Source organism: Staurois parvus, unplaced genomic scaffold (genome assembly GCF_062004578.1).
Source record: "Staurois parvus isolate SC_StPar_1 unplaced genomic scaffold, SC_StPar_1.0 ptg000272l, whole genome shotgun sequence".
Classification (NCBI taxonomy): Eukaryota; Metazoa; Chordata; class Amphibia; order Anura; family Ranidae; genus Staurois; species Staurois parvus.
The window spans coordinates 2,474,886-2,486,533 of NW_028318068.1; the positions used below are offsets into that span (position 1 = coordinate 2,474,886).

Sequence of the window (11,648 nt, forward strand, 5' to 3'; positions counted from 1 at the left end):
CCTGCCATTAGATTTGGCTGATATTTTTCCCACTTCCTGTAAACAGACCAAGCTGTTGAACAAAAGTTGCACTTTCAGGGTCGGGACAAACCATATCACACTGCAGGGGTCAGCCATGTTGCCTAAACCTTTTTTTCAAATGAAATGGTTAATGTAGTTGCTTAAAAAAGTGTTAGCTGGAGTTTGGCTTTAATTTGTTTTTAAAGCAGAACTAAACCTTCCTCTCCTTTACAGCCAAGGAAGCAGCCATCTTAGCCTCTGTTTGATCTACAGTTGCCATGACACTGCCCATGTGATCAGTTATGACACCAGCCAATTGATGAGCTGACAGCTCGGTTGGGAGCACAAGCAACGCTATGACAGAACTTCAGCAGCTGAAACCGCACACTTAATGATCCAAACAAGGACTAAGCTGCACCACAATGCAATGTAAGTGTATACGTTTAAGGCTCCTGCATACAGAGGTGGAATGGCAGAAAGATCCTGCAGAAAATATGGTCTGCAAGGCGAATGTCTGTAGAGTTGAAATGCATACGAGCAGCTGTCAGTGCCAGTCAGCACAATGTGAACACAAACAGTCATCCTTCCTAATCACCTCTGAAAAAGACAAGGCCATATTTTGTTCTGACACTGATGCTGGGGGGAACTAACTGCCACTGACATCACCAGTGATAATAATATACACTTTCACTGTACTAATGACATTGGCTGGGAAGAGGTTAACATCTAGGGTGATCAAGGGGTAAATGTGTGCCTAACTAGGTGTAACAGATCTCCAAGTTTCTCATCCCTGCTTTGCAGGGATAGGAAATTTAGCAATCGTTCCCTCTATACAGAGCGCAGGGCTGTGATTGGACAGGGGGCTGTGCAGGGCTGTGTACAGGCCAGGGGGCGTGCATCCGAAACCCGGAAGCAGGCAGCAGCGTACGGGTACATCACTTTGCCTACAGTGGCCACCCAATGCGAAGTACATTGCTGACGGGCAGTCGCTAAGTGGATAATGACTGAATGCCGAGGTCATTCTGCGCCACTACCGCTGCCTGTGTCTCATTCAGGGCCTGCGGAGGGAGAATGAACATAAACAAAGTGTAGGCAGCGGCATAGATGCAGAACAACCTCGGCCTTTAGTCATGCTGAATGAATAACCAGAGAGCAATATAAACGTTCACACAATCGTTTCCATGCATATCATGTGAAGTACATTCCAAATCGGACCACAGACGCAGAATTTTCTACTTTAGGTTTACGTAGCTCAACACTACAGGGGAATACTGACCACTTGGCTGCTGTGTGCGGGGCCCATAGACTACAATACTGTGTTCAGATCAGCATAAAACCGCACGTGGTACAGATCTGAACAGCGATTTACACAGCCATGAGCATGAGAGCTTTTGATTTGTTATTGTTATTAGATGGATTGTAACATTACCTGTGTGTTGTTACCAGTGTGCTACATTGTGAATGGAGTACATGGAGTTGGAAATCAGATTTAGTGTCCTCTGTGTAATAATGCAAAACAAGTGAAAATATAAATACAAACTGACTTTATTTAGTACCATAACTTAATAAAAGCATATATACAGTATATATAAAAATACAAGGCAAAGACGGGGGATTCTTAGTTCACATATACTGAAGTACATGTTCAAGCCGGCCAACTGCATCAAAGTGATCCCCCTCTGGCCAGTCCCTACTCTATCCTACATATTGCAACCTAATATTTGCTAAAATGGCGCTAAAATGGCGTACTGTTAGTGCGTGGACATACAGTGCCAATATGGGGCAAACAGACACATCTGGAGAAGAAATGAGCACTAGACCAAAATTCAGCCATGCATGTCCACAATGGGAAAGTACACAAAGTATATATTTTTATTTTTTCTGCACAAAATACCTGTCTGTGTCCAGAGATGGCTGCTTGCCCCCTTCCTTGTAATGTGCTCTGCTGAGCCCCCCCATTAATGTAATGTGTTCTGCTGTACCCCCCCCCCCATAATGTAATGTGCTCTGCAGTTTGTCTGGTTGATAAAAGACACGAGTCCATGTAGTTCAACCAATAAAAAGGAAAAAAAATTATACAATCTTATACTCACAGTTGATCCAGGGGAAGGCAAAAACCCAGCAGAGCACGATTCAATTTGCTCCTGCAGGGGAAAAAATTCCTTCCTGATCCCCGAGAGGCAATCGGATATTCCCTGGATCAACGTTACCTATAAATATTAGTAACCTGGTTTATTGTGTACATTTAGGAAATAATCCAGGCCTTTTTTAAACAATCTATTGAGCTGGCCAAAACTGGCACTATATACACCAGACATCACTATGGTCCAAATCCACACCGCATCAATGTCCCATCTGGACTGCCACGGCCCCGCCGTTTAGGAGCCATTCTGCCCAGCAGCTATCACTGCCACCACTGTCATTCTCACAGAGACAACAATGGCAGACAGGACAGCTCTGAATGGAGGGCGGGGGGCTGTCCAAGTGAACAAGCAGATGATTGGTTGATATGATGCACGGCAGTCCTAGCAACCAATCACCAGCTTGTAGCTCCTGCCCTCTGTCCAGAGCTGCTGTATTTCCCTCCAAGGATTGTAAAAAATGTGAAAAATAAAATTGTAAAAATAAAAACTACTGACACCGTCCACTGCTCTACTCATTGACATCAATCTCTGCCCTACTGACACCGTCCACTGCTCTACTCATTGACATCAATCTCTGCCCTACTGACACCGTCCACTGCTCTACTCATTGACATTAACCTCTGCCCTACTGACACCGTCCACTGCTCTACTCATTGACATCAATCTCTGCCCTACTGACACCGTCCACTGCTCTACTCATTGACATTAACCTCTGCCTTACTGACACTGTCCACTGCTCTACTCATTGACATTAACCTCTGCCCTACTGACACCGTCCACTGCTCTACTCATTGACATTAACCTCTGCCCTACTGACACCGTCCACTGCTCTACTCATTGACATCAATCTCTGCCCTACTGACACCGTCCACTGCTCTACTCATTGACATTAACCTCTGCCTTACTGACACTGTCTACTGCTCTACTCGTTGACATCAATCTCTGCCCTACTGACACCGTCCACTGCTCTACTCATTGACATTAACCTCTGCCTTACTGACACTGTCCACTGCCCTGCTGACTGACACTGTCCATTTTTAGGTAGGCAAAGTTGGTATTTTTACAGTGAGCATGTCATCTTCCTTTGGGCTTAAAGGGTTTTACCCATGTAACAAGTGTATTGCCTGTAGATACAATGGCATACATAAAACTAAGGTTGGGGGATTTGCATACAGTGTCACAGGTAAAAGCTACACCATTAATCCAGTGATTACTTGCAATACAACTCATACGGTATACCTCCTACAGTGCTCATGTAACCTCCATTATGTGGGTAGGACTACAAGACGCCTTAGAGATCGCCTTAGGGAGCATTTTAATAATATTAAAAAAGGTTTTAAATATCATTCACTATCTAAGCACTTTAGGGATTATCATGCCAGGGACCCTTCATCATTAAGATTTACTGCCATCGATGCGATTGCTCAGCAATGGAGAGGGGGGCACAAGAGGAGAGCAGTGTCCCAGCTCGAAACTAAGTGGATAGTAGAGCTGAAATCCTTACAATCTCAAGGTCTGAATGTGGACCTAGATATCAATTCCTTTATTGATTATAGTTGATTTCCTTTTAATCAGTTATGGTCTTTGTTTTATTATATTTTGAATACTTATCTTTTATCTTGATCATGTTTTATTTATCCTATTCGTTGCCAGTATATTTATTCATTTTTATCTAAGCCCCGGTATTATAAGTAAGGGGGGGTATTATGAATTTTTTTTTTTTTCCCCTATGGGGCCAATCCTTGAATGGTATGGTGTTATTCTTACTTTATATTTATTTCATATTAATATTTAGTATTTGTATTTTCATGTATATCATTCCACATTATTATTACCTTCACTGACCATTCATTTACCAGTTTTCATGTCATGTGACTGGCGTATATGCTGGTATATTTGCCCAGTTTACTTTAATTTTATCAAGATGAAATATGAGTTATGTGTTTATTATTTGTTTTATCCTTTTATCCATTTGGTGGTTTATCTGTTTTTTTATGATTTATTATTTTACCTCAAGGTACCATTTTGACATTACCTCTACAGTGATGAAATTATTTATTGTCTTTTGCGGACATTTTATAATATAGGTATCATGGTTTTTGTAAATTGTATGTGAGAATTGTAATCCATTATAATTTTACCATTTATGTATTTATTGTTATAAACCCCTCTATTTTTTACAGGTAGACCGTGATTGGGTTGCCGACCCCCGATTTATACTATACTTTTCACACTCCTCCTGCTTTATATATACTATGCTGGACATTACACACTCCTCCTGTACTATACTGTACATTGTACTCTCCTCCTACACTATATACACTATACTGGAGTCACCCAACTCACACGCAAACACACACACATCTTCTGGCTAGTCTGACAAGCCGGAGCTCCTTCCTTCCTCCGTGGTAGACTCATGTTACAAGGAGCAGTATGTGTTTATGGACACAGGGTGACAAGTGTCCATGCTTGTCCGGTCTACCAGCATGCGTTCTCTCCTTATGAGATGACATAGAGCAACCTCGAAGTTATGCCGTCCAATCCTGCATGGAAGAGGCACGTGCTTCTGGTCCCTCTTCAAAGGAGATGCTCCATGGGAATCTCCCTCTCTGTTCGGCAGATCCTGTGAAATTTGGAGGTTTGGTCTCTTTAGCTTCTGGACCCTCTTCATCATAGGAGATGCTCCATGGGAATCTCCCTCTCTGTTCAGCAGATCCTGTGAAATTTGGAGGTGTGGTCTCTTTAGCTTCTGGTCCCTCTTAATTATAGAAGATGCTTCATGGGAATCCCCCTCCCTGTTCAGTAGATCCTGTGACATGTGGAGATGTGATCCTGAGATCTTCTCGTCCTTTTTCAGAGGAGATGCTCCATGGGTATCTCCCTCTCTGTTCGGCAGATCCTGTGAAATTTGGAGGTGTGGTCTGCTTAGCTTCTGGTCCCTCTTCCTCATAGGAGGTGCTCCATGGGAATCTCCCTCTCTGTTCAGCAGATCCTGTGACATGTGGAGGTGTGATCCTGAGAGCTTCTCATCCTTCTTCAAAGGAGATGCTCCATGGGAAGCTCCCTCTCTGTTCGGCAGATCTGGTGAAATGTGGAATTGTGATCCTGAGGGATTCTCGTTCTTCTTCATAGGAGGTGCTCCATTCATATCTCCCTCTCTTTTGGGCAGACCTGGTGGAATGATTGGTCCTGAAGGCTTCTAGTTCTTCTTCATAGGACATGCCTGGAGAGCTGTCCATCTCTTCCTCAAAAGAAATATTGATTCTGTATGTGAAAGAGGAGAAATGTTAGTAAGAATTTCTCAACAGAAATCAAGAAAATAAGCTGTAAAGGACTTATTTAGGTAATAAAAACAATCACTTTTACTAAGCAAAAGTAAAAGTGGGAGAAAGGACTGACTGAAGACACTTACCTCCACCCTCTTGTTTGGCTATTTTCTGGGTTCTTCTCGGTGACCCCTGTTACGTCCTCCTCCATCGGCTCTTCAAAGGGAGGGGATCTCTGGGAATTGGGGGTCTCTGCAATGACCGTAACCAATGGAGATCCAGTTCTCCCCCCCTGCTGCTGACATCCGTAATCTGATGGGGTCTGTGCAATGACCGGAACCACTGGAGTTCCGGTTGTGACCCCCTGCTTCTGCCCAACACAATCCGATCTTCTTGCTGACCAGATTCTTCTCCGTTTCACGGGCAGTGCAATTTCTTCCTTCAATGGTGCTTTAGATCTGGTCCGTTTACAGTTGCAAGAAAAACTATGTGAACCCCTTGGGATTATGTGGAGTTTTGCATGAATTAGGCATAAAATGTGCTCTGAACGTCATCTAAGTCACAACAATAGAAGAACACAGTCTGCTGAACATAATACTACACAAACATTAGATGTTGCCATGGTTTAATTGCACATAACATGTAAACATTCACAGTGCAGGGAGGAAAAAGTATGTGAGGCCCTAGCTTAATGACTTCTTCCAGAGCTAATTGGAGCCAGGAGTGAGCCAACCTTAACTCCAATCAGTGTGATGATATTGGATGTGTTGCTGACAGCTGTCCTGCCCTTAAAAAACACACACCTGTATTGGGTTTACTGGTTTCAAGAAGCACTGTCTGATGTGAACCATGCCTCGCAGAAAAGAGCTCTCAGAAGACCTACGATCAAGAATTGTTGACTTGCATGAAGCTGGAAAGGGTTACAAAAGTATCTCCAAAAGCCTTGATGTTCATGTGTCCACGGTAAGACAGACTGTCTACAAATAGTTGCTACTCTCCCTAGGCGTGGTCCTCCTGTAAAAATGACTGCAAGAGCACAGCACAGAATGCTGCATGAGGTAAAGAAGAATCCCAGAGTGTCAGCTAAAGACCTACAGAAATCTCTGGCACATGCTAACATTTTTGTTGACACATCTACAATAAGGAAAACATTAAACAAGAATGGAGTACATGGGAGGACACCACGGAGGAAGCCATTGCTGTCCAAAAAGAAGATTGCAGCACGTTTGAAGTTTGCAAAAGAGCACCTGGATGTTCCACAGCACTACTGGCAAAATATACTGTGGACAGATGAAACCAAGATTGAGTTGTTTGGGAAGAACACACAACACTATGTGTGGAGAAAAAAAGGCACAGCACACCAACATCCAAACCTCATCCCCACTGTAAAACATGGCGGAGGGAGCATCATGGTTTGGGGCTGCTTTGCTGCCTCAGGGCCTGGACGGATTGTTGTCATTGATGGGAAAATGAATTCCAGAGTTTATCAAGACATTTTGCAGGAAAACGTACGACCATCTGTCCGCCAACTGAAGCTCCGCAGAGGATGGGTGATGCAACAGCACAATGACCCAAAGCATACAAGTAATTCAACAAACCAATGGCTGCAACAGCACAGAATACCCCTTCTGGAGTGGCCCAGTCAGAGTCCTGACCTCAACCCGATTGAAATGCTGTGGCATGACCTTAAGAGAGCGATTCACACCAGACATCCCAAGAATATTGCTACACTGAAACAGTTTTGTGAAGAGGAGTGGTCCAAAATGACTCCAGATCGTTGTGCAGGTCTGATCTGCAACTACAGGAAACGTTTGGTTGAGGTTATTGCTGCCCAAGGAGGGTCAACCAGTTAAGTCCAAAGGTTCACATACTTTTTCCTCCCTGCACTGTGAATGTTTCATGTTATGTGCAATTAAACCATGGCAACATCTAATGTTTGTGTAGTATTATGTTCAGCAGACTGTGTTCTTCTACTGATGTGACTTAGATGACGTTCAGAGCACATTTTATGCCCAATTCATGCAAAACTCCACGTAATCCCAAGGGGTTCACATACTTGTTCTTGCAACTGTAGCAACACAGTCTGCAATAAAAATATAAAGTAATGATTAGAATGGCTTCACTCCTGACCAGCGCTAAAGACAAATTTCAAATTGTTATTTTTATATAATTTCAGGGGTTTTCTTCATAAGTATGAAATCATAGCGATGATCTTGGGACATCGTCCTCAGCTGCAGTAGAGATGAACAGAATGTTCCCTAATTACAGCCCCCCCTCCCCAACCATAATTATTGCATGGATGTGCAGAGCGAGGAACTTCAGTGTACATCTGGTACATTTCTATACTTCTCCCCAGATTTCCACAACAAATATGATCACCACTGTTGGTTCCGTTGACCCTTTAGACCCCTGGTCTAAATTCTCTGTCACTCGTTCTGTCTCCTCAGGCCTGGAGAAGCATTGGTTACAAGTAATCACACATGACACCGTCTTGTCAGTAACCAAAAAACTTCTAATTTATTCCACAACGAAAGCTCTCTTTTATAGTACAATATAGTGTTAACTTTTTCAAGAATAAGGAATGTCTATAATATTACATAAAAACTTATCTGCTACATACAATAGAATCTGGCTAGATACTTTTCAAGGCTATGAACATGATCTTTCTCAGGCATTGTAATTAGTTATAAGTAACAAACAATTATTCTCTCATGGAACAGAAATATTTGACATTTAATTGTATCATGACAGAAACAGGTGCTTGTTAATACAAAGAAATAGTTGAATACTATCACCGTCTCTACCAAGGCTAAGCTAAGATAAAAAATAGAAGAATGTTGTGAGTATAGTTCTGTAATACATAACTGACATAGCATATTTTCATTAACTCATTCTGGTTATAATACAAAACAATTAATCAACATGTTAGTACAAAATGGAGTGGGAAAAACAAAATGACAGACCTAAAAGACATACATTTCCCTTCAATCCCCTCTTAAAATCATTATTTACATATATGATTTTTATTCTCCCTTATACAACATAGTTCTTTTTCTGCTTCTCTCTGTATTTGGCTAGATAACTATTGTACTCTTTGGGTTTTGGGTTCAGTGGGGCAGTTTGTTCTTGGATCACTTTTTCATACATAGTCATATCTATTCCTTTGTTCATAAGCTTCTTAATACACGGAATCACACAGCACACTATCAGGGCTAGAAGTATCAGGGTGACTACAATAATCACTCCTATTTGTGCTAGCATCTGCTTCCATCCCTTGAGCCATCCAAAATATTGATCCCATGGATCAGTGATCCCTGAATTCCTTTTCAACTCTTCCGACAGATCAGACAGTTTTTTTATAGCCATAGTGACCTTGCCATTTGGCCCAGTGTTGTCTGGGATGTAGGTACAACAAGTACCTGTTCCTTCTATCATTGCACACACACCACCCTTTTCTGCAAGCATCATATCTAAGACCATACGATTTTGAAAGGTCATGGTGGAATCAGCCTGCAACTGCTCCGCTATCCCCTTTAATGCATCCCTGGTGTAGTTGACAAACCTCTGTTGATTGTAATATATATAATTTATCCAATCAACATTTTTGTTGACGGTGATGATTGGAATGATTGACTCAAAACCTGCTTTGACCTGGTCCCTGGCCTTAAACTCATCTGGGACCCCTCTTGGAACCCCTATGGCGTCTATATACACATGTGGGTCAAAACTACCCATCGGGGCCTCCCTCTTGTACCTCTGAGTACCTCCTGTTACATCTTCAGGGATCTCAGAAGGAATTTCACTAAAAATATGCAGGGGCATAATAGCTTTGGCCAAAGCACACTCACCAGACCACTCCTTCTCCAATCTAGACCTGATCATACCATCACCACAAATCCAGTAGATATCACCTAAAGATTGTGTCTGATTCTGTAAAAGCCTAGATGAGATGTTGCTGTATGTGTGACAAAAACCTTTTGTAAAATTTCCAAAACTTCTTTTCCTTGCCACTCCTCTATAGCAGGTATAATTCCCTGGGTAAATTTGCAAACCTTCGCCTGGTTTGGGGTTTTTTGTAACTATGGGATACTTTGCTTTCCAGGTTTCACAGGAAGCATTCTTGTCATGTGCTCCTGTAAAAAGACTTAGAAAACATTCTTCAACATCTTCAGGAAGGTTTAGTGGCACTGTTCCCACATGGGGTCTGGCTGCTCCACAGACATAACAATTAGACTTGTTGTACTGCAGGGCGCTGTACCTCATCCATTCTAACCAAAGATTTACATCTGAAAATCCCGTCTCCGCTGCTACGGTATCTTCAAAAGAAGGATCAGCAATGGCAATCATATCCCTAATAGTACTGATATGTGGCTTCAGGGGATTGTAATCATTGTTATTATGCATGTCTTGTATCCTAAATTTCCCCCTTGTGCCTGATATACCTCCTCCCCAGTATAACCCAAATACATACATTCCCGAATCACTAGGGCTGGGATTTTCTATGGTAAGCGTATATTTGGCATTGGGCTTGGTAAGAGTCATTCTGTTTATGAGGGATTTTCCGTTCTTGTCCTTCTTATTTATGGCTGTGTCAGGTTTGTATCCCCAGTCAGTTCCTATGTTCCATCCCACTGCTCCCCAATAATCACAGTTACTCCCCCAATAATCATCAGTTACACAAATGTAACTTATTCCCTCCCTCTTATGCGCCCTTTTCCTGCTACTCTCTTCATCCCCTTTTTCTGTCAGGTCGTCATAGGTGAAAGAAAAGGTAGCAACATAGGTATTAGAAGAGTCAAACCACAATGTAATAATCTTCCCCTCTCTGGTAATAGCAACCTTTGGTTTCTGTGCTGGTACATTGGTTTCTCTTTTGGTCCTAGTGTGTATTGGGTGTGCGTTTTCTGAGGTGTTTTTATCAAATATGTGTTTTTCTGAGGTGTTTTTATCATTGTTGTTGTGACCACATATAACCTGAACAGCACCCAAATCCTCTGGGGAGTATATACAGTTAGTCACTGTCCATATTGGGGTAAACACTAAAAATGTAATCACTCCCAGCAGAATCCATAGTTTGCCAGAGTCCTTGGCTAATAGAATGCTCATCTTGATTATTTTCAGAGGCTTTGTTACCAGCTTCACTCACTCTTCGAGGATTTGTATCACCTGCTTCACCTCCTTTAATAAACAGCACCTTGTCCTGTTCGAGGTCAGGGCTTTCTGCCCCCGTTAGTACCTCCTTGCTTGCTGCTTGGGTCTGGTCCTGGGCCTTTCTCGACCAGCTTCGCTCTGGAAGCATGGATCCAGATGGAACTATGTTCAGTGAGGACTGCTGTTCTGGTTACTGCTACAACCGTAGTTTCTGGTCCATAGGCGAAATCCTGCTATTTCTTGTTTCTCATCAGCTGTTTCACCACAATACGATTTCCGGCCTGGAATGGGTAAGTATTTTCCTGTAAAAAAAACAGAAACTTGCGGATAACATCGTTCTCTTTTTGTGGGATACATTTCTTGCCATCGGGAAAACACATCTGTGACCACACAAGCTGGTTGTTGTCCTCCCTGTTGTTGGGGTATGTGTGTAAAGTCAATTTGAAGATGTGTAAAAAATGTTGTGGGGTAAGGCAGGTATTGATGCATGGCTTTATTTGGGTTGTTTGGGTTACTCCTGATACATGTGATGCATCTTTTCACAAAATCTTGTACTAACTCCACCACTTCTGTGATATAAAAAATCTTCCATCCTATATGTCCTATCCCATGGTATTGTGCAATGTATATCAGGGTGTGCAATGTATATCAGGGTGTGCACCGTGGGATGCATGGTTCCCCTCTTTGCAGATTAATCCAGTCCTTGGATTCTTCTGTAAAATAGGGTAGCACCAGTCTTCGAACTCCTTTGTGGAAGCTGACTGCTACAAAGTTGTGATCAATTAAAAATCATCTGGGAGGATGGGGCATAAAGTGGGCATCTGCAGTAAAACAAATTATTACTGAGCTACCTTTTTTTCTTCATAAGCTGCTAGAGCGTTACCTTTTGTTATATCATCGTCCCCTTTGGTATGTGCTCTGCAGTGTATGACAGCAAGTTCCTTAGGAAGTGTGAGAGCCTTGAGCAAATTGGCTACTAGTTGGGAATGGGCAATCCTTTTCCCATCAGCTCCTATGTAGCCTCTGAGAAACCATAATACACCATGGTCATACACTGTTCCATAGGCATATTAGAATCCGTGTAAAT

General features: G+C 42.4%; 1 protein-coding gene across 1 annotated transcript; it reads right to left on the bottom strand.

The window, feature by feature from the left end:
* Window positions 1–7,901: 7,901 nt before the first annotated feature.
* Window positions 7,902–11,390, bottom strand: LOC149459139 (uncharacterized). The gene has a single exon (XM_089681605.1). The coding sequence runs from the start codon at window positions 10,514–10,516 to the stop codon at window positions 8,444–8,446; it is 2,073 nt and encodes a 690-aa protein (XP_089537731.1). The 5' UTR covers window positions 10,517–11,390; the 3' UTR covers window positions 7,902–8,443.
* Between the last annotated feature and the right edge of the window lie 258 nt (window positions 11,391–11,648).